The sequence below is a fragment of the Antechinus flavipes genome, chromosome 5 (genome assembly GCF_016432865.1).
Source record: "Antechinus flavipes isolate AdamAnt ecotype Samford, QLD, Australia chromosome 5, AdamAnt_v2, whole genome shotgun sequence".
Classification (NCBI taxonomy): domain Eukaryota; kingdom Metazoa; phylum Chordata; class Mammalia; order Dasyuromorphia; family Dasyuridae; genus Antechinus; species Antechinus flavipes.
Genome location: NC_067402.1, coordinates 10,080,849 through 10,105,507, shown reverse-complemented (window position 1 = coordinate 10,105,507; position 24,659 = coordinate 10,080,849). Strand labels below are relative to the sequence as shown.

General features: G+C 35.7%; 1 protein-coding gene across 3 annotated transcripts in view; it reads right to left on the bottom strand.

Annotated features, from left to right (window-relative positions):
* Positions 1–410: 410 nt before the first annotated feature.
* The window catches only part of HDAC9 (histone deacetylase 9), an 867,097-nt gene continuing 842,848 nt past the window's right edge, over positions 411–24,659 (bottom strand). For all 3 annotated transcript variants that reach the window (XM_052000806.1, XM_052000813.1, XM_052000807.1), the window contains 2 exons: positions 19,963–20,107; positions 411–5,452 (listed from right to left, as the gene is read on the bottom strand). In XM_052000806.1, the coding sequence (XP_051856766.1) occupies positions 5,413–5,452; positions 19,963–20,107 (185 nt within the window). In that variant the 3' untranslated portion in view covers positions 411–5,412. The remainder of the gene's footprint in view (positions 5,453–19,962; positions 20,108–24,659) is intronic.

Sequence of the window (24,659 nt, the reverse complement as noted above, 5' to 3'; positions counted from 1 at the left end):
CCAGAAACCCCAGACATCCCATTGAGTTATAGGTTGACAAACCTTGTGTAGAACTTTAAATCATGACAATTTGTCAATAAACATTTACTAAGTGCTACTATGTGCCATGAACTATATTATTATGAGAGTAATAAGAATCATTTTGCCTTTTGATTAAATAGATAGAAGATAGTTTCTGTGACTTAGCTTATAAGGTATTTTCAGATAAATAAAATCACTCCATTAATAAAACTGTCACTCTTTCCAGGACTAATAGTCTTAGAGAATTGCCCAAAGCACTAAAATGCTAGTTTATTTGCTTAGGGATATACAACCATTGGTGTCAAAGAAGGAACTTATTCTAGCTTAGAGACTGCTTTATAATCACTATGTCATTCTTGTTCGTTCTCTCTCTCTCTCTCTCTCTCTCTCTCTCTCTCTCTCTCTCTCTCTCTCTCTCTTTCATGTATATCTACACATATTTATTTATTCTATAGATCCATCTGTAGTCTCATTTGTATATTCATTAATATTTCAAATTTGTGCTTTGTTATATACATAGGCATCTCTTAGTAGGCACACCATAAATTTTCAGCTCCTAGAAGGATGAATTCAAGTATTTCCTTCTCTACTTTGTAGTCCAAGAGTTTTTATACCTTTAGATATCAACAAATGGGTGCAGGATAAGTCCAACAACTCAGGACTCTGGACAACTCTTTTAAGAGAATAAATTGCCCAAGATGTGCTTTCCTCCACTGGTAGAGAGAGTCAAGGGACGCTTCATATTAGACCTCTCTATCTCAATAAAATTTCAGCACCCATCCCGGTCCCCCTCTCTTGACTCTAACTCTAGCCAAGGGCTAACAGTGCCCTGCATCAGCTTTATATCTGAAATTGTAAACTCTTGTCTGGTGGAAACTACTTTTCAGTATTTTTTCATTCATTTCAGCTTGATGAGCAATTATGATGAATGAAAAATAAATAAGCTCCTTGAGGGCAGGAGGGCAAGTCCTTTTTTTTATCTTTGAATCCCTTGCATCTAGCACAGGTCCGGCACTCTATCAATTTATGCTATTGTATTCTAGGAAGGTGAAGACAATGATAGGGACAGTGCCATTCTTCAGAAAGCATGATAGAAACAAGAATGAATCCTTCATCAGGGCTCATCATCCCATAGGGGAACTCTATAGCCATCTGATGATGATGACACTAATGATAATGATGACAACGATGAGAGCCCTTCATTTCTCAAATAGGCAGGACAACTCATCTGGTTTCCATTTCTTTGGGATATGAAAATGCCTTCTTTATGAAAACTGTTCAACAGGTGTGTTCCTCCCCTCGCTTTCCCCTTTTTTTCACCCACATTCTCTGCAGGGCCAAATGATTTCATTCTTTAGGCAGCAGAGGAATGCAAAGAGAGATGCTGCTCTGTGGGACAAGGCTTTCTATGGAAGAATGGCTGGTTTCCGAGCTTGGAGAGAATCCCCTTCCTGTTAGTAACCTTTTGGGTTATCGTATTTTAGGTTATTAGAAATCTAACATTCAAATAATGACAACCATATGGAAACTTCAAAGGGAAATTAATAAGAAATTCATAATGATTTAAAATTTTTCCTAAGTAGTAATGCTAGAACAAATACGAGAAGACTACTTAAGAGAAATTCTGACCCGCGTTTTTATTGTGGGCATTTTTGCTTTTATTTCCATATAGATTCTGTAAAGAGATAAGTTAATTTGATCAATCGTTATGATTGACTTTAGGAAAGAAAGCCTTGCTATGCTCTTAGAGAAGGGGTTAGACAGATCCAGCAAGAGCCATCTTCCTTAGCACTTAGTGTTAGAAGACATCCTCATTTCAAGTCCATTCATTTATTGATTCAACAAATAAGTAAGCAAGAATTTTTTCAGTTACCCAAATTCCATCTAGTTCCCATGTTCTGGATGATATGAAGGTAAAATTCAAAGGTCATCATGTCCTAGATATGACAGAGATGTGAACGAGGGCAAGTGCGGAATAGTGAGAAAAATGAGAGCTTTTATCTAGCTCCTGATCATTAGATATGGGGCCGAAAATTCTTTACAAAAATCTGCTGGGTGGTAGATGTTCAACCCCATTGGTTTTAGGATCCCTACTTTGGAATCCTGGCTCTGCATCTTCTTACCTGTAAGACCTTGTGCATACTCCTTGATCTCTGGGCCTCAGTTTCTTGCTCTAAAAAAATGGAAGGAGTATTAGACTATATAGCCTCTAAGATCCTTTAGCCTCAAATCTATATTCTCTCAGCCTATGACTTAGTGTATGATCTCATTCCGCCCTATTATTTGCTTCAAATCCATTAAAATATCTCTTCTTTGACTGAACCATATCATTTAAAATTTACACACACATATACATAAGCTTCATTGTGAACAACAACAATAACAACAACAATCACAAAACATTTACAATTTTCACATCAAATACATTTCTCTGTACTATGCCCTTTAATGTGATTTTCACATTAAAAAGGCCTGGTGTATTTGGAAAATTGGTTTTTTAAAAAATATTTGACAATAGAAGATCTGAGCACTGTAGAGTTTTTTTTTTTTAAGTTAAAAAAAAATTAGGTGGTTTGTCACTTAATTCATTTCTGCTGATTTCTAAAGCTTCATTCCCAGGGTGAGTATGTTGTAATATGTGTATATACATGGCTGTGTGTGTGCAGACATTTTACTGCACGTGTTGAGAGAGGCCATCAGAATGAGGCTGATTCACTGACAAAACAAGAGGTGACAAATTTACTCAGAGAGAGAGAGGATTCGGAATAGCCTCCTTTGGGAAACTATTAATAATAACAACAATAACAATGATGATCTGATTGTGTGAAGAACATACTAGCAAGTGAAAGTGACTTTCCACCATGTCTGGTGGGTTTCAGAAGTGTTGATATTCTCCAAAAACCTCTATCCTATCCCTCAAAGCAGCCATTCCTTTAATGGCATAATGGCATAAAACAGAGTGATGCTCTGGGCTCAGAAATACATTCAGCCATGATTAATCTTCCACAAAATCTCTCTGCCTGTCCCTAAATCGCACAGACCCCAACTCTGGGCCAGTGAGTGCCTCCTCGCTAGGCCAACGGATGATTCATCTATAAATGCACCATGATTTGGACATCCGAGGTTTGGATTTGCCAACATGCAATAATGGAGCATCAATCCTCAAACCAGTTAATTTACAGGAGGTTGTCAAAACTTCTTTTTTCTTCATTCTCATGAAAAAATACAAGGTCTGGTGGGGACAGAAGAGAGATCATAGAATTTTGCCGTTTCCAGTTAATTTTAAAGGAATACAATTATGTTTCCAATTAAAACATGATGTAAAATTGTTAAACAACATGACAGGAAAATGATCTTTTCAAGCCACAGGCCTAACTGCCCAAGTCTCTTAAAAATGCATTTCTTGAAGTGATAACTGGGAATTAACTGCAACTGATGAGTAAGAAGGGTGTCATGAGTTTTCCGTGAAAACTTGGAAGGAAATTTACAAAAATGTAATCAACGTGATGAATCCATATTAACCTTCGCCTTCCCAAAAATATAAATCCATTTTTACCTAATGCAGAGCTACATTCCCTTTCAGATTACCCATTTCAAAGGGTGGCTCGGATTTCTAAGATGTTAAACCAAGTATCCGGCAGTTTTTGTATATGTAATAAAAGTCTTTAAAATTAAAATAGTAATCCTAAAAAAACCCACACCAACACATGAAAAATAGAGTCTGACTATAACAAAAGAGAGTTATATAATTCTCCATGAGTGAAACCTTTCATCTTTGATTTACAGGTTTGAGCCCTCTCTAACTCAAACCACATTGCTGCATATCTTTCAGAGCATGGCCTTCCCTCAAACCTTGTTTAAATTAAGGTTCCTTTTAGATTTCTGAATAAAAGCATGACAATCTTCACTTATTGCTTTAATATATCCTTTGAGTTAGGAAAATATATATTTAACAAAAAGAATACCAATAGGTTTCCAAAGCAATGCTCGGTATTAAATACAGCAAGAAGAATCCTGGATGGTAATATTTCGCCTCAGATGTTTTAGGTGATTGAGCTGCCCATGAAAATAGAATACTGAAAAAAAAAAACTTATCCTCCATACCACAATATGAGTTGATTTTGAACTCAGAAAATGAATTTCCAATTTTTTTTAAACCTTCTGACCATAAGGCAACATGTGGAAAGGTCAAGGGTCCACTACTGGTTAAAGGCACAGCTCTCACTTAATACTAACCGATATGAAATCAAGTAGCTGATGCTATTTTGTAAATAATGATACATTTCAATGATTAAAAAAAAAAAACAACAACAAATCTCTCATCTAAATCCTCCCAAGTTTTATAAACAATGCTCAACCTATGGACTCTCATTTGAGAAAACAATATAATAATCAAGCCCAGTAATTACCTTAAACTAGAAATGTAATCTAAGAAATATCTGAGCCAAAAAGGTGCTCATATGGGGAAAATACAGCCAGCTGGAAATATGTGGGCTCAGCAAAATTTGCGGAGTAAAGTATGGGCATCTTAGAAAAATTATTCTTTCAAAGGAAATGTGAGTCCCTGTGGACCAGAGACTCAAAAGGATTGTCACTGGAAGAATGAGGGATTCTTAATAAATGGGAAGAGGCTTCCAGCCACCAAAGAAACCAGAGCCCTGCCATCTGTGAGAACCTCGAATGGGATATGAGTGAAACAGAGATTCCATTCTCCAAAAACATTTTTTTTCATGCATAATCAAAAAAGAAAACCCCAAATTGAGCCCTACCACAAAGCCACCGCCTTGGGGACCTGGACTTTGAAGGAGGTAGCACTTGCTTTCAGGCTAAAGATGCCCTCACCCCATTTCTCGAAAATTTTGACCTCTCACTTGCTAGAATTTGCGAGGGTGTAAAAACAAAGGTACAATATGTTATCTTGTTTGCTCAGAGTTGAAAACAAATCCTGTACACAATTTAAAACCATGTGAAAAAAATTAGCCCATCGAAACCAATTCAGCATGTCTGAAAGAACGCCGTTAGGGCTATCCCCGTCTCTAGGATGTGGAGAGCGCCGAGTCCGTGGGCTAGCCCAGGCCCCTGTTCCCTCTGCCGGTAGCCCAGCACATTTAGGGCCCACATGTCGGAGGCCATCCCTCCCCAGGACGGTCGCCTGTAACCTTAGAGTCAGAGTGGTTACACTGGAGGAATCTTTCGGGGCCTTTCAAGTCCGGCCAGGGGACAAGTGAAGCTGCTGTGTGTGCTCCGTGCCCAGTGTTTATATTCCATTCGATCTGTGCCACCCAGGCAGCAGACAAGACATGTCTGAGGGTGCTTGGTTGGGGGTTGGGGGTGGGGAGATACACAATGATGTCACACACAGGAAATACCAGGGAGGGGGAACTTGGCACTTCACAGGGCTGGATCTTCATCCATGGGCTCGCCAGCAGGTCTGTAAAAATAAACAGGCAATCAGAAGAGGGCCGAGGAGTACACAATGACATGGTAGATTTTCATGCATAATCAAAACTGATTTTTCAGCTCTCTCTGATGTTTATTTGTGCTATTCAGCTATCCATAAATAGAGTTTCTTTCCTAGGAAGTATAAACACATGTCAAGTGGAAAAACATTCTCGATCCCGGCAATCACGGCAAACATTCCTGTTTATATTAAAACATGTCAGAATATTTTATAACTCTCGCTTCAGAAAAGCTCATGGTTTCTATCTCGGAGAGTCAAAGATGTTAATTAAAAAAATAATGAGAGTATCCTACTGGAGGGACATTCATTCACAAGCTTTTCTCGGGCAACTGATTCGAAAGAGGAGAGCCGCTCACTGGGTCTGGAAGTGGGGGTTCCTCACGTGAGGCCTTGGGCTTCTGTTTTTTCATGACTGGATTGGCGGGCTGCCCGCGGCCCTTCAAATCAGATTCTGAATTTGATTAGCAAATCACGGCAAAGCACCCAGAGTTTGGACTAGAAATCATCTCCAGGGTTTATCTGGTTTTATTAGGCAGCATCTCGGGGCTTAGCCATTTGGTGAAAACCAAACCTAACGGCTTCAGATTTTCAACCCAAGATCTGACTTGAATATCCTAAAGCTCTGGTGGAGAGGCGGGGTGTTGGGGGGAAGGGCTTCAAAGACTACTTTGTGAGAGATGTAGAAACTGGGGCAAAGAGAAGGGAATTTCTTCAGGCCTCCGCAGATGCTTCCTTAAAAATGTTATGCATGCATTCCCCTGATAAACTGAAATGCTGACATGTGCACAGAGAAAGGAAAAAAATAAGGAAACACACATGTACGCATGAGCTCTCTCACACACATATGCCCACACACAGAGTTACAAACACACACAGCCCCTTATTCAGACTAAACTCCTGCTCAGCCCTTCAGTCCAACTTATACCTTCTGTTCCATCCATCTTGCACATTTTATTTTATTTTATTTTTCAAATTGGGGGCTTGGAACACATCCCCAAATTATGCAGGCACTTTTGGAGCTTGGAATATTTTTTAAGTAAGAAATTGATGCATATCATGTGAGATTATTATGATTGGTAGTGCTGCTGGTAATTTGTTTATTTCTTTCGATGATCATAGAATCTTAGACTCAGAGAGTTTGAGGAGGAAGGAACCTCAGAGGCCATCTGAGTCCTGTCCCCTCATTTACAGATGAAGAAACTGAAGTCAAAACAGGTTGGGTGTCTTGCTCACTGGCATTTAGCTAGTAATTGGAAAAAAAAGGGGAATTTAAATCTCCAAATCTTGAACACCTTCCAGTGTTCCATGCTACTTCTTTTCAGGAAGATTATGTACACACATATGCATATATACAGACATACAAATATAGATATGGATTGATATCTCATTCTTTAAAATTTTGATTTAAAATCTTAGGTCTTCCCTTTATTAATTATGTGAACATGTATATATTACTTGACTTTTTTGAGCCTCAGTTTGCACATCTGTAAAATTAGGTGGTTGCACTATATTACCTCGAATGTCTTTCCAGCTCTAGATATGATGTTATGGTTCTTGTGGAATTGGAAAAGTCACTAAAACTCTTTGAAATGCCATTTTTTCATCAAGAAAATGAGAGTATTGGACTTTTAATCAATGAATCCATAAGCATTTACTTTCAACCTACTACAATCTATTATTTTGCTAGATATTGATAAGACAAAGACCAAAATAAAGCCATCTTTGCCCCAAGGAGATGATTTTTATCAGAAGAAACATAGACACATGCTAGTGAATACAAATTATAAACAAAATAAACACATTTGATGTTTTCAAATCAAAAATCTTGGTAGGGGATGAACATTTTAAGAGGAGAGGGGGGCATGTGGTGCCCAAGTGGATTTTCTAAGAAAATTAGTGGTTCTGAGAGATCGAGATAAGAAGTAACTGAATACAAGTCATGGGATTTTGCACATGCATATACAAAAAAAGGAAAATGTAATGCATATAGAAAACAGTAGGAAGGCTTGTTTCATTGGAACAAAATAAATTTGAAGGGGAGTAATGGGTCATAAGTCTGAAAAGGTAGGATAGAATTAGACCAAAAAGGACCACATGATCTCAAGGTCCCTCTAAGCTCGAAAACTTATGGGAGAAAAGATTTATCAAAACCCCAAATGGACTTCTGTACCATTTATTTAATTTATTCCCATATCATTTCCCATATTTTCTGACATGGATTTTTCAACGGGATTTTTCTAGGATTTGATGATAGGATAATGATGTACATTATATATTTCAGTTTAAAAATTTCATAAAAACTACATATAAAATTCTAGAAAATAATCACTGAATATTTTTATGTATATGAAGAGAACTAAGGACAACAAGTAGAAGTCTAAAGACTTTTTTTTTAGTAAATAATATCATATTGAGAATCCCTTTTTAAAAAAAAAACTGTCTCTTATACCTGGAATAGGAACTTCTAATTTAGGAAAATCAGAAGCATCTTTTTTTAATAAGTAGCTTTTTTGCATTGGGAATTGTGGGTTATATAAAGTTCAGTTTTGTTTTGTTTTTCTTATTTTCGGGGGCAATTGGGAAGCAAATGACAGGTGTGAGTAAGCTGCCATTCATTATAAATATTGAATTATGCACATGGCAAACATACGGAGGGACATGGAAAAGAGTCATTCAAGATAAAGAAATGGCTAAGAGGGGACTTTTGTCATTATAGGTAATGCCTACATGAATAAAATTGCAGATCTCATAGAGACAGTTAAGTATGAAACTTGGAGTCAGGAAGTCACTTTTCCTCCAATGCATAAAATGAAGATAATAATTCTACCCACCTTGCAATGTCATTGTCTAACATCGGATAAAATGAGATTCATAAATGCAAAGGAAGTTCTCAATCAATTACCTCTGCTTTTACTTCACTTTATTCCCTTCCCAATTTCAACCTAATGTTAGTCAATTTGAAAATCTATTTTCAAATCCTTTTACTCTTGTCCCATTACTGCTTATTCCTGACCAAACCACGATCCTATTCCTCACACAGTACGCTTCATTTCATATATTTTTGTCTTTGTGCTGTCATTTTTCCCCATTTGTCAAAGACACTACATTCTTACCTCCACCTCTTAGAGTCTGTCTCTTCCTTTAAGATACTTCAAACACTACCTTCTATATGAAGGCTATTCTGATCTTACCCCATTGCTCAGTTGAACTGGGTTATGCAAAGTACACACCAAATAAATCTTGTATCATGACATCATAGAAAGAGGTCAGTTTTAGGGTCAATAAGTCCAGGTCCCAGTACAACTTCTGATGCCTTTGGGAACTCTTTAAGATTGTGCCTTACAGAGTGTTTATGGACAAATATCATACCAGAAGTTTCACACTCCAGTAAAATCAAAGAGTTAGTACAAATAGAACAAAAGCAAATCAGGGAGGAGCAATAATGATTGAGTGGAGTCAGGACCTCATGGAGGAGATGGAGACTTGAGTTGAGCCTGGAAAAATGCTTAGTATAATAAGGTATGGAAGTGTGAAATGGTGTACAGTCTGTTCAAAGCAGGACAGGTGATGGACAACAGCAAGACAAAATTCTGTTAGTAGCACAGATAAGTGGTACAAAATATAGCTGTAAAGAGAAATCGGGGCCAGGTTGCATGGGTAAACAAAATGTTCATATTTTGAAGATCAAAGCAACCTGTTAATCCTGAAAAATAATTTACATTATGAATGTGTAGAAAGAGATCCCTTGGTCTCTTAAGGGTAAGAACATTGGTTTATAAATAGAACATTTGAAAAAGAAAGAAATATAGTGTTAGCAAGAGGTGTGGAAGTGTGAAATGCAGCAAGGGTTGTGTTTGTGCATTGATCTCTGAGGCTTCATCTGCATCATGGAAATGAAGATATTTAAGCCAGATTTTGTATGCATCTCGTGCTGGTGGTCCACTGTACAGCCTGGTTACTTTTCAGGAGGTTTATGGCATAGTTTGTGAGCAGATGTGGTAGAAAATGGTCACATGTCCCCAAACTGATTGATAGTGGTAGGGACTTGGTTTTCCCTCCCAATTTGGCTTCATGTTTTTTTTTCCTCTGAAAGTCAAGTAACATTCTAAGAAAAGAGATCTGGAATTCTTCTAATTTGTTTATACCCTTTTAGATATTGGAAACAGGGCTTCCCATATTAATCCAGAACTTTGATATAAAGTAAGCACATCAAAGATGGGTAGACCCATGAAGGTAAATCCTTTAAATTCATCCTGATTGCTAGTCCTTGGGAGCTGGGGATTATCAATGAAAGGCATCATAGCAAGATTTCCTAATGTAGTAAAGGAAAGGAAGGAAATGGTTAATAAAAATAAATAATAATAAAATAGTAGAAGGGAAATGGAGAATAAAGTGATTTGGAAACTCACTGTAATAGTGATTATACCTTCAATGTATTTCCAATATTAATTTTAATATATATTGTTGGAAATAAATAAATTGTTGGATAAATAATAATAAAAACCTTTATATTGAGTTTATTATCCACAAACTTCTTTATAACTAATTTGAGCAGGACAACTGCTTTTGGAGGCAAATACTGTGGATATTTTAGTCCCTATTTTGCAAATAATGGACTTGAATAAAGAGGTAAAGAGATTTGGCTAAGATCATACAAATGGTAAGTGTTAGACCTCAGATTCAAACTTGGATTCTCCTTGGCTCCTGAGTAGCATTTAACCTCTCACATCATTACTAAAGTAAAGAGCACAGAACTTTACAGTTTTGTGTAAAGCATGACATCTTTTTTAGAGCTAAATTTAACTCCCAAACACTTTATGCCCAACCACATACATGAAGAAACCAAATAGTCTGGAAAAAAAAACCTAGGCAAGGGATTGGGTATGATGGTAGATCAGGAAGGAGAACCCTTGAATTAAATACATCATCTAGAGTGAATTGAAGGAGAAGAGAGTTGGTATGGTTTCCCCTGTTTCTATACTGTCATAAGATTGACCATATTTTACATATAATCCAGGCTATCTCAATACTGCCATGAAAAAGTTTATAACATTTTCATTGGGGATTTTGTTGGATTAGAAAAATATAGTTTTGCAGTGATAGCAGGGCAAAACTAATTTTAATTTAAGTGCTAGTATTCTCTATAGAAAACTGTGCTCAATTCTTAATGATACAACTCTCTAAAGGATTATGTTTTTTTTTAACCCTGTCTTTTTTTCCTAGGAACTTTAAGTGCATTCATTTTTAATAACAATTATTATATCCTCACAGAAGCAATAAAAAGGATAATAATTTATGGTTATTAATGCATTGGGAAGCTTACCTTCCTGACTTTCTTACTCTTGTCTCCATATGCCCATTGCCTCGAACAAAGACTGACCCCAGTAGGAACTTAATAAATGCTTGACCTGGCAACACAAGTTCTAGGCATATGACCACAAAAGATCAAAGACAGAGGAAAATGACCTATATATTCACACACACACAAAGCCACATCCTTTGCTTTAACAATGAATTGGAAACAAAGTAGATGTCCAATAATTAGAAAATGGCTGAGCAAACGATGGCATATAATGAAATATTCTTACAAAATAAGAAAAGACAAATGGGATAAATTGAAAGGAACTTGGAGAAATTGATGTAAGGTGAATGAGAATAACAAATTGCTAAATGACTAACTAATAGAAAGGAAAACAACTGGGAAAGACTGAAATACTTTATCAATATGATGTTCAATAATGATTCCCAAAGGCTAATGATGAAGTATGCTTCTTATTTTTTGATACAAAGGACTAGAGATGCAAAATAACACATTAATTGTTAGGCATAGCCAATATACAAATTTGTATTGCTTATTTAGTTAAACATATTTGTTTTAAAGGACAACTTTTATTCAGAAGATTGGAGAAAGCTAAAAGGGAATATCAGGAAGTAGAAATAGTTATAAGTGAGAATAAAGAAAAATACATCCATAAAACAATTAAAATACAAATGTGAAAAGAAGAAAGTCAAGGAAAGAGACAAGCAGAGCAGAGTTGTATTATAATGTTGAAATTGAGATCTTTTTGAACAAAATTAAATTGAATGTAATGGAAACTCATAGCTTCGTATTCAATTGTCAGTCATTCAATATCCATTTGTTAAGGATTTTTTCTATTCTTCATTGTATATGGAAATAATTTTTTAATATTTGTGAAATTTAAAAATACTTATTTGTTGAAATTAAATAAGAATGATACCATCATCATTCATTTTAATTACAATGAAAAATGGGATTATCTATGATTCCCATAAAAAGTCATTCTTCAAAGGATAGCAAACAAAGAAAATCACAGAATTGAGGACAATAATATCTGAAAATTAGAAGAAATCTCAATATACATTCATTTCAACACTTAAAAGGAATCCCTGTCATGTTTTGGCATTTGTGGAGTTCCAAAGTAGTCAACTATACTCTGCTTGAAGACTTCAATGGGATGAGAGCCCATCAGTTTTCCAGGGTGATCATTCCTTCTTGCACTGTTCTTGTTCCTAACTCTTTTCTGACATCTAGCCTAAATGGACTTCTTTGCTGTCTCTGCCCATTGAAGCTGTTTCTGCCTTCTGAGTCCAAATAAATCCCCTTTTAGAGATTTGAAGACAGCTACTATATCCACTTGATGAAAGTGTGATAAAACTAGATTAGAAAACAGGAAAGCCCAAGTCCAAATAGACCTCAGATACTTATTAGCTGTGTGACCCTGAGGAAATTATTTATCTCTATCAATTTTTTTATCTGTAAAGTAGAAACGATAACAGCATCTATGTCCCAAGGCTGTTGTGAGGATCTAATGAGATACTGGTATTAGTAAAGTGCTTAGCACAGTGCCTGGCACATATAACACTTAACAAATGGTTGTTTCCTTCCTGTTTTCTGAGACTTCTTCTCTCCCTATTAAATATACCCGTTCTTTCATTTGATTCTCCTATTTCATGATCTCAAATCCTTTCCACATTCTGCTTGTCTCTTTTGGATGCTCTTCAGTTAATCAATGGATTTCTTTATTTATACTGTTGTACTTCAATCTTTCAGTGATCCAACTCTTTAATGTCAGATCCTTCTATCATCCACTATTTTTAAAGCCTGCCCAAGCTCATGTTCACTGCGTTTATGATACTCTATCCATTTCATCCTCCTTTTCCTTTCAGCTTTACTCTTTCTCAGCATCAGAGTCTTTTCCAACAAGTACCATCTTTTCATTATGTAGCCAAAATATTTAAGCTTCAGCTTCAGTGTTTGACTTTCCAGTGAAAAACTTGAATTAATTTCTGTAGTGATTGATTTGACCTTCTTGCTGTCCAAAAAATTCTCAAAGGTCTTCTCCAGCACCATGAAATCAAAAACTTTGATTTCATGGCACTCAGCTTTCCTATAGTGCAACTCTTACAGCCATATATTACTACTGGAAAACCATAGCTTTGAATGTATGGACCTTTGTTAGCAAGATGTGGTCTCTGCTCTTTAGACTGCTGTTCATGTTTCCCTCATCTTTTCTTCCAAGGAGCAAGCATTTTTTTAATTCATGGCTGCAGTTTCCATCTGCACAGATACGATATCAAGAACTCAATGCAATACTCCAGATTTAGTTTGATGAAAGTAAAATATCTTTGCATCCATATTTCTGGAAGCGAGGGTCTTTTTAATATAATTAAATAATACATTAGGTTTTTGTTTGCTTGTTTTTTTTTTAACTGCCACATCTTACCATTATCTCATATTGAGCTTGTGTTTTTCAAAATAGCAGATTTTTTTTCAATATTTTACCATCTTGTTCCAAGTTGATTTTTTGGGGGGCCCAAGTACAAAACTTTGCATCTATTCCTACTACATTTAATTTAATTTTATTTATTTTTTAAATTTTATTTTATTTTATTTTCAGATTCACATTGTTTCTCTCCAATCTTTCTTCTTCCTCCAGTGAGACAAAAAAATAAAAATAAAACCTCTGTTACAAACAGGTATAGCCAAGCAAAACAAATTCCCAGATTGGCCATGTCCCCCCAAAACAAAACAAAACAAAACAAAACAATACAGTCTGTTCTCTATGGTCATCATCTCTCTATCAATTGATAGTAGCATTCTTTAATTTCTATCTTTTGTGGTTAGCCATTATGCTGATGAGTGTTTTGACATTTTTAAAAATTGTCTGTTGTTGAATCATTGCTACTAGTTTAGAAATTGTTCTCTTGGGTTTTTTCATTTCATTTTGCATCAGCTCATGATGATATTCCCAAGTTTCTCTGAAAGCAAATCCTTCCTTATTTCTTACAGTACAATACTGTCCAATCATATACATACCCTATAACTTATTCAACTATTCCCCAATTGATGAGCATCCTGAAGTTTTTAATTTTTGCCAACATAAAAAGAGTCGCTTTATACATTTTTGTATATTTGGCTCTTTTTTCTCTTTCTTTGATCTATTTTTGGCATACAGACATAGTAGTAGTTTTGCTGGGGTTTGCTGCACAGTTTTATAGCTTTGGGGACATAAATTGCTTCGTGGAATTGCTGGAGTAACTCACAGTACCACAGTAATGCATTAATATGCCTGCTTTTCCATACATTCTCCAGGTCTTGTCATTTTCTCTTCATTTCTACTAAGTTATTCTGATAGGTATGAAGTGGAATGTTTGAATGATTTTTGATTTTCATTTCTCCAAGAATTAATTATTTGGGTAATTTTTTTTTCTTGTTGCTATTGAGAGCTTGAGTTTTCCTCTCTGAAAACTGCCTATTTGTATCCTTTGATCACTTTATCAAGAGGGGACATAATATTAGATTTAGATTAATATCAAAGTCTGTTAAGATCATTTTTTTCAGTATGTTTTCTATTCCTTCCAGCTTTGTGTCAACAAATTTCATGAGCGCACCATTTAAGCCAAATAATTATCCAAATTATTAAAATGTCCAAATAAAAAATATCCGAATAATTAAAGAAAACAACTAAATAGTCAGGCTAAGCACAGATTCCTGGGGTATTCCACTGGAGACTTCTTGTCAGACAGTTGACAGTGAATTTACTAAAAACTATCATGAATCTGGCCATCAAACTAGTTATAAAAGCATCTGAATTTTTTATTGTCTAAACCACATTTTTCCATCTTCTCCAGGAAAACAATGAGTTATTTAATCAAAACTCTACGTAAACTCAACATACACTACATTTTCAGCATCCCATCAGAAACTAGTTTAGTAATCTTGGCATAAAAGGAAATGAGGTCAATCAGGCACAATCTATACTTGATGAATCCATGTTGGCTCTTTGTAATCAATGGCTCCCCTTCTGGATGCTCAACAATGATCTCCTTAATAATCTCTTTTAGAATTTTCCCTTTGCTCATTGATAGAGAATTAACTATTTTGTGGTACATGAATCTGATGTAATATTACTGAGCTATAAGAATTGGTGAATATAAAGAATACAAAAAAAGAGGGGCAAACATATGAACTGACAGAGAAAATAATTTGAAAATGAGGGAAAACCTAAACCTGAATGTTGTATAATAATAATAACAATAATCAAACTTTTCCAATCTCATGAAACATAAATAAGAATGAACTTCCTATTCTTGTTTGCAGAGTCATGGCATTTTGCAGGTGGAAAATTACATTTATTGATGGACTTGATGTGTTGATTAGTTATAGTGAAATGCTTTTTCTCATCTCTCTTCAGGTCTTTTATTATAATAAAGATTTCTGGGTTGAGTAGGGAAGAGTTATATTGGGAAGTGGAAGTAATATGGAAAGCAAAAGATAATAAAAATGTAAAACAAATAACTCTGGATCTTATGAGGACATCTGGACATTCATTCAGAACAGGAAGAGGTAGGATTTCTATTAAGGATTATCTGTTTGGAGCTGGAAGGAATATTGGTGATTTAAAGGTGATTTAGTCCAACTCCTTCCCATTATAAATGAGGAAATTGAGGCCCAAGTAAAGTTAAATGACCTGCCCAAGGTCATAAAAGTAGCAAGTGGTAGAACCATAATTCATGTTCCATTCTTCTACCTCTCACCTTCCCCACTCTTTTTGTGTCTGTATTCTGTTGAAACAGACCTACCACATTTTTCTTTTTCTATTTTTTTTTAGTTTCTTGTCCCTGAAAATGTTCATTTTTAATAATAGCTTTTTATTTTTCAAAATACATATAAAGATAGTTTTTCAACATTCATGCTTGTAAAACCTTGTGTTCCAAATTTTGCTGCCTCCTTTCTCCCTCCCTCTTCCTTAGACAGCAAGTAATCTAATATAGGTTAAAAAGTGCAATTCTTCTAAACATATTTCCCCATTTATCATGCTGCACAAGAAAAATCAGATCAGAAGGGGGGAAACGAGAAAGAAAAATAAAACAAGCAAGCAAACAACAACAAAAAAGATGAAAATTCTATGTTTTGGAGCAGCTAGATGGCCATAGTCCATAGAGTGTCAGCCCTGAAGTCAGGAGGACTTAAATTCAAATCCAGCCTCAGAAACTTAATATTTCCTAGCTGTGTGACACTAGGCATGTCACAACTCCAATTGCCTCAGCAAAGAAAAAAGAAAATATTATGTTGTGATCCACATTCAATCCCAATCTCTCTCTCTCTCTCTCTAGATACAGATGGCTCTCTTCATCACAAGTCTATCAGAATTGATCAGAATGATCTCATTATTGAAAAGAGCCAAGTTCTCCATAGTTGATCATTACATAATCTTGTTGTATAATAATCTCTTGGTTCTCCTCATTTTACTCGGTATCAGTTCATGTAAATCTCTCTAGGCTTTTCTGAAATCAGTCTGCTCACCATTTCTTATAGAAAAATAATATTCCTAGCATACTTTCTTTCTTTCATGTTCATGGACAAGACAGTTTCTTTTGACAACAGGCTATCTAGATCCAGAATGGCATTTCCACCCTAATATTCCTTTTATATAAAGATAATTATTTTCCTATGGGAAATAGTTCATCAATACAACACAATAAACTTAGTGTCAAATCCTTCTACATGATTCAGTAAGAAACATGAAGCATTATCCTCATTGAAATCAATACTTCTAAATCAAATATGAAAATACTGATCATCCCCTTCCGAGCTTTCAATTTGACATGCACAGAGTCAGGAAAGCTGTGGTTAAAACAAAATTATTTCTTTCCAGAAACCAAGGTGGCCATATTTCCAAGAAACTAGCAAACTTGATTTTCTGGAGTTATATATCTTAGATTCCAAGTATAAACTCTAAAATGCCATTGACTTTTCAGAGAATAAGATGGAGTTATGCTTACCTAAAATCAGTTAAGTTGATACTTCCATTAGTCAATGGTAATTCATTAGCCTGCTGCAAGCAGTGGCCAAGCAGACATGCCTTATAAGACATACTCCATTTATTTCACTGACTACGTGGATGAAAAGTGATTTTGCCCAGGGTTCTTTACAAGGATGTTCCTTTTTTTTTTTTTTTTTTGAGGTGGAAAGCTATGACTATGGAATTTGGCATCTTTGGTTGATTAGTGGGTTTGTTTTTGTGAACTACTTGGCCCATCTGGATCCTTCCTCACTTCTCTTCCCATTTTCCTTCACTACTTTACAACTACCTTCTCAAACTGCCATTTTCATGACTACTCTTCCTTTCCAGATGACCCCTTGACCACATATGCATTTTTAAAATCTAGGTTTCTAATCTTTTCTATGGAAATAAAAACTGACAGTCTTGTCATTCTCCCTTTTCCTACCCAAAAGAAAATTAAAATGAACACAAATATTTCTAATAGTCTCTAGCCAGTAGTATTACATTCTTTATTCATCAGTGGTAAAAAATGATTCTTATATGTATTGGCCAAGAAAAAAATGAATTTGCTCTAAATCTGAGCATCAAATGAGTCATGTCATTCCAAACTTCAACATAGTTGGAGAGTATTTTCTACAAAAAGTGCCTAGCTTACTTTTTTGTATTCATTCTGTTCTTTGAAAAAACATCTTTCAAATTATGCCACATGATTTAAATGCCACATTCGTTACCAAATTTAGGCATTTTTAAAATTTCTTTATGTCATTTTGAAATTGATGGATATTATTTTCAGGAGATGGAACATCCTAGTATCCTGATCATCAAAAACAATTGACTCTTTCTCAGTATGGGCCAGCTAAAATAGCTACAACCTTGGTCTCCCTTATTTTTAGAACCCCATTTTCCTCTTCAGATGAATGGAATAGATAGTCCAGCTGCAATGGAATCACCTATTTTTATTTGTGTTTTTGTATTTTTCTATTTCTTGTGAGAAAAAAGGTAAGAGCTACAGAAAAATGTTTCAAAGAAATAATTTTAAAAAATAAAAGAAAGTAACCATTATTACTGCATCTCTCTGTCTAGAACAAATACATGGAAATGATCTTTATGTGGGTCAAGGCACAATGTATTTATTTAATGTAGATTATATATGCTAAATGCATATAGTGTGAGGATTCCCTACCACCTTTGCCTTCAGATGATCTTGGGAAATCACTTGGCAATGAGATTGGACTCATGGCACAGCCAGACATCGCCAGCAAAGTCTTCCATTAACATAGTGATCAGCAAGCAAAACTGGATGAGTGCTTGGCACACAGCAGGAACTTAAGTAAATGCTGGCTGACTGAAGCACTGACCCAGGAAATCCAGCATCCATTATGTCCAACTAGTGCTGAGGCTTTAGGTTACCTGTGACTGCTGTGTGTCTTATAATCACTAATGATTTTAAGCTGTGCAATTGAATGTACTGAACTAATTACAATGCATTTCAGTCAAATTTGGATTTGGCTTTCCTTCTCTATATTAATAGACTTCTAAATTATAACTCCTCAATTCCAGCTCTAGCAGATGTTATGGTTACCTCAGTTTTACAGCCCTCAGATGACAGACAACTCACTGGATTTGGCCATAAGAATAATTACAGTGCCTTTGGATTAGAAATTTGGGTTCAACCCCAAGCCCGGAGTAGCAGGGGGTTACTTCATCTAAAATAAGTTTGTTCTCATGGGCTTTTTGCCTATACTGAGATCTCTTCCAATATGTTAACGTAGAATATTTGATCGTAAGGCGGAGCTCCTCTTTGAAAGTGGTTATGGTTAAAAAAAAAAAAAAAAGAGCTGTATTGCAATGAAAAGTCTTGCTAAATGCATATGCCCATCTTGTGTCTTTAATCTATTTCCTGACCAGAACAAGATGTGGAGTTCATTGAGCTCCAAAGAGCTAAAAACAACTAAGATGAAGAAAGCCAATTTTTTTTCTTTTCTTTTCCTTTTTAAAAACATTCATAGATCCATGGGAGAAAAAAAAGTTTTCAACTATGCTTTTTTTTGCAGAATTTTTATGATTAATGAGAATATGAGCAACTCAAAGAACACGGATTGCATGTTACATCCAGGGTAATTGTGTGATCTTGACCTTTACAAAAGTGTGACCTGACCCTGTGTTCCCAAAGGCTGTGCCAATGGATCCCAAGCTCTGGTAGGTTCAGTTCAATTCTGGAAACATTTCAAATACTGGGTTTGGCATTAGGATGTAGGGATAAAAACAATGCCAGTCCTTGCTTTCAAGAAGCTTATATCTTAATTGAAGGCAACATATTTTATATTAGTAACTAAGAAAGTGATTTTGTTCTTTCAGAATGATTTTCAAATTATTCTAAATATAATTTCTATGCACACATGAATATAAGTTCCCTGAGAACAGGGACCTTACCTTTCTCTGTCTTTATATACTCAACATATATTTATGTTTTAAGTGTATCAACAAGCAAAGGTCTATTATTACTTTTTTTAAATTTAGGTACTCTTTTTTTTTCTTCTATGAATTTACCTTGAAAATCTAATCATTTGCAAAACAAAGTTAAATCAAAATTATATTATCTTCACATGAATATATGTCTTCTTTTTTAGGAAAGCATGGTTTTGTCCATTCAATGTAATATAGGGCAGTCCCATGGGGTTTTAAGATTTTTTTTCCTCTGAGATTTGTCATACTACAGATCAGTTTATACCCAGAGACTAGTCCCAGCTGCCTTCTGTCCTTCTTTTCTTCCTACTGTCACCAATTCACAAAATACCAATTATGTGAGGAGGTAAAAATTCAACTTGGATATTACAAACAATATGGAAAGGCCCAAAGCCTCCATGTGGCTTTTTCCACAATCCTCAGTTATCTCTCCCTGAGCTTGGAATTAGCACTCATCCATCCACAATTCAGCTAATTCTTCAGGGGATAAAGTCCAAGCTTCCTATCCCTGTGTTTCACAGAAAGAATGAATCTTTGACATCCCATTGTGTGGATGTTCTCAGTGGTTTGGAAGAAAACAGGTCAGGGTGATTAGAGATGGGAGAGAGAGAGAGAAAGGGTATTCATTCATTCATAAAAGCAAGAATAAGTGGGACTCAGCCCACTCTAAATACCCTAAATACATTTCCAGAATTCAATTCATACCTGCTGTCTTCCTTAGCAAAGCACTGGTCCACATCCACAGACAGAGAAGCCAGGGCAGAGACAGTCTCTGTTTCCTCTTGTTCTTGTTCCTGAGTTCCAGTCAGAGCACAACCTGAAAACCTCTCCACTGACTTCCAGTACTTACCTAAAAGAAAAAAGATACCATAATTTATAGCTGTTTGGATCGGCACAGACATTAGCAGAGCAATTTCCCAGAGCCAACAACGAAGGGTTAGAAAATGGGAAATGAGAAATGGAAAATGAAAATCTCTATGTCCACCACAGTTGGGGTCGGGGAGGGAGCGCGTCTCCTCAGGTGAAGGCAACTAGTATGGGGTCTTGCTTCAACAGAATGAGCAAATAAGAAGATGAGCCAGTGTTCATGGTCTGAGTGCCCATTTTTATACTTATAGTTTGCCTGGCTGACAAAGAAGTCATCTGTGATGCTCATTGAGGTATGAGAGAGCTCTAGAGAAAGAAAAAGGTAAGGGTAAGACCAGAAATATGGGTTCTAAGGGAAAATAAAAACCCAGAAATTCATGCAGAAAACAAGGGCAGTGAGGGCACTGAAAGAATCAGATTTATTAGTCCTGAATGTACTTTTTCCTCCAGCCTCAGGGTCTAGACTGGAATAGTAAGTTATTGAAAATTTTGAAACATAAGCAACCATAAATTCGGAGAGCCATACATTAAAAAGACAAATACTGTGTGTGTGTGTGTGTGTGTGTGTGTGTGTGTGTGCGTGCACTCTAGGTAGTCTTTACTGGATAAAAACATATTGGAGGAATGAAACTAAAGAATTCAGGGGTGGTCTTGCATTTCCAAAGCTGTTCTTCCAAAAACTGCTCTAGAATGATCTGACTGATCCCAACGAGATGCATGTTAACAAAATCTCTGTGGTCCAAACAGTGAAGGGGGAATCTGCTGTGGTGATTGTTGTTTGGGGTAAAATACCATGAAAGGTTTTTTGACTCAGGTTCTGTATGAAGATTAGAGATGGAGGGATTGCCTGAGCTCAAGGAGGAACAGAGTTGTAGCTAGCTGAAAATGAGTTAAGGGAAAATTGGGAGGGGTATGACATAGAGAAGAAAAGTTTCCAGGAAGAATGGGGTATAACTGTATAGAGGGAAGTGCATTGGAGGTAGGATACAGCAATGCAAAATAAATGCAACAAAACTGGATAATTCTTCCAAGTTCCAAGGAGGGTTGTTGTAGCCCAAGCCTCAGGAGGATGGGGGGGAGTGGGAGGAGGGAGAGCTGCACATCAAATTGTGGAAAAGAATGAAAGGATGCTTTTTAACAAGAGAGAAAGTGTTCCACAGGCCTTTTCTAGTTTTGCTTGGAGGCATATGTGAAGTAGAACTAACTCTATTGCTTCCCACCATTCCATGATCTTGACTGTCTCTTTCATAAGTCCCTCTTAATTGTAAAATGTTTGCTAATTCTCCCTTTGTTAATGCCCCTTGCCGACAATAGAAATTTTAGATAGACTGATTTAGGTCTTCATCTTGAGAGCAAAGATGGTTTCATTTCGTTTTGTTTTGTTTTACTTCCAGCTCCTAGACCAAGGTTCAACAAAAAAGTGCTAGTTGTTCAGGCTTTTTTCCCCCAGTCATGTCTTATTTCTCGTGACCTCATTTATTATATTCTTGGCAAAGCTCCTGATGTACTTTTTCATTTCCTTCTGCAGCTCATTTTACAAATGAGGAAACTGGAGGAAATAAAGTTTAGTGACTTGTTCAAGGTCTTCCAGTCAGTATGTATATGAGGCCAGGTTTGAACTCAAAAAGAATCTTCCTGATGCTAGACTTGGAACTCTATTCATTGAGCCATCTAGCTGTTCTTTATTTTTTTTAAGTATATATAAGGATTAATCATTATTGATTAATTGTTTGAGTGAAGCTCTTGCCTTCACTAAGCAACATTTACATCTAAGTGTGGAGTCTACAACGCCTCAAGGACAACCAGCCAAGACTGCAAGTTCACATATGACACCAACAATTAGACATGGATCCTTTGGAAAGCTTTGCCATGAATGGAAAAAACACAGGGGAAAAGGAACTGCCACTCCCATTCCCTATGGAAACAGTTGAGAAAGCATCTGGTTTTCTACTCTGAACTTATCCATCATTTGGGGGTCTGCTAGCTAGAATGAAGAAGATCTTTTGGGCTGGGAAGGGAATGTCCTCACTGGGAACACTGCCTTATGTATTTTACACATTTCTAAAACTCAGCATTAAGTTTTATACCATATTACTGATAAACTCCAAATGGATATTAAAGTTCATGCCATTCTTTACAAAAATTAGGAGAGAATTAAATCAAATATCTCACATAGCTATTTCAGGAATGGTAGTAGGGATTCCAAACAAAGTATAAAAGTGATGGGAAAAAATAGAATAGATGGTTTTAATTACATAAAATTGAAATTTTTTTATCAAATAAATCCACTATGATAAGAAGGCAAATAGTTGTATCTTTTTAGTGGAGTGGGAACTGGGGGAGGAATTTGCATTCATTAATATGAGTCTGATAACAATGATTCATTTATCTGTTTTTATTCTCTTTATATGCAGTATATATTTACATGTGTTCTTATTGCCTCTCTTATTAGAATGTAAGTTCTTTGGAAGTAAAGATCTCTTAATTCTTCATATTAGTATCTTCAGTTCCTCATAGTACCTGGAACGCAGGAGGTTAATTTAATAAAACATTGCTGATAGATTACTAGATAAGTTACATAAACACATAAGCCCTCAAGCTATCCCATAATATGTAAATTGTAGATGTTTATGAACAAAGAGTTCTCAAAAAAGAATGGCAAACTATTAACAAACATGGAAAAATAGCTCTAATTCACTAACAACAAGAAAAATGGAAATGAGAACCATTTTGAGATCCCAAGAAGCTTGAAGAGATGACAAAATGTGGGAATAATCAGTCTTGAAGGGCTTGTAGAAAGATAGGCAACTATATTATGTTCACTCTTACTGGAGCTGTGGATTGGTCCAACCATTCTTGAAAGCAATTTGGAACAATTCAAAGAAAGTGATGAAAATGCTCATATCCTATCATCCAGAGACTTTACTATTATATATATATATATATATATATATATATATATATATATATATATATGTATGTATGTATATACACACACCAAGGACTAAATAACTTTTACAATTGCCCAATCTACAACAAAATATTTATAGTAATGCCTTTTATACATTAGCAAAGAACTGAAAACCAACTACAAATTTTAGTACATGAATATAATGGAATATTGCTATGTTGTAGAGATGATGTATTATAAAGACAGAGAAGTACAGAAAGTCTTATGGGAAATTTTGCAAAATTAAAAAAAAATCAAGAAAACTATATACATAAAGTTTACAAAAGTGTAAATGGAAAGAACAACTATAACAAAAAAAAAGGTTAACAAAATGGAGTCTGTTGATAATAACCAAGGTTGGCTTCAAAAAGAGATACTAAAAGCCATTTCCGTCCTTTCCTTGAAGAATGTCAGGGAGGGTAAGTGAAAGTGTGGAATTAAGACCAATAATGCTAGTGTTTCCTCACTTATTGATGTGTTTTGGTAAACTTGGGTCTTTTTTCTTTGTTTTCAAGGATGTTTCAGAGAGCTGTGGAAATACCATAGAAAGTATAGTTGATGAAAAATCAAAATATATGCTTAAAATTCATTCACAAAATAATATCTAATCAATGACATAAATGGGGGAAATATGCTCTTAGGATGAAGGCAGATCCAAGAAATTGAGCAATACCAACCCTAGACTATGAAAAATAATCTGGAACCCACTCCTGTGGAGCAAAGCCAAAGTAGTGTCATAAGAGTGATCCAATGATCTCAAAGATGTCCAGGTTGCTAAGACTGGAAATGTTGGGTGAAAGACACAATACATGGAACAATGTTTAACAAAGAACATATTCCCTGATCCTTTACAACCCCTGAGTAGCATACTTCAAAATGTGTTTCAAGGAATACAAAGCACATTTCTTCCACTAACACCCTGAAACATCCCTTCTATCCAGTCATGACTTCATTTTGCAGACAATTCTCTAAAATATAAAGGGACTTACTACTGATGGGAGTACAGTATGGTTAAAAGGGAAGTGAAATTGCAATAAAAAGATTAGGGCTTGAATTCCTCTGTCTTTTGTTCCTTCTAAGAATTTAAATAAATTACTTCAAGCACTAGTCTTGAATTGACATCTCAACTGTGAAATATAGCCTCTGGACTAAAGACTTTGGAGATCTCTTCAAGTCTCTAAGTCTTTGAGATGATAGTGATGATGATGATGATGATGATGATGATAGTGATGATGGTGGTGATGGTGATGGTGGTAATGATGATGATAATAAGGAGGAAAAGGAAGAGGAGGAGGATCTTGTAGCTTCATATCCATTTTTTTCCTACTTCCCACCACATCCAAGTCACCAGTGCTTTCTTTGGCAAATTTAAAGCAAAATTCAACTTAACCAAATTTGAATTTTCCACTCTCCAGGAAAATCACGATGATGCCAGAGTTTAGAATATGTCTTTCTTTAGTTTTTCCTCACAATGGCCATGATGAAGGGTGGGGAATGGATATGGGGTTTCTCTTCCCGCTTTCCCCCTCTCCAGCCATGCAAATGAAAATTTCTTGAAGGCAAGAATAGTTATGTTTTTGTGTTT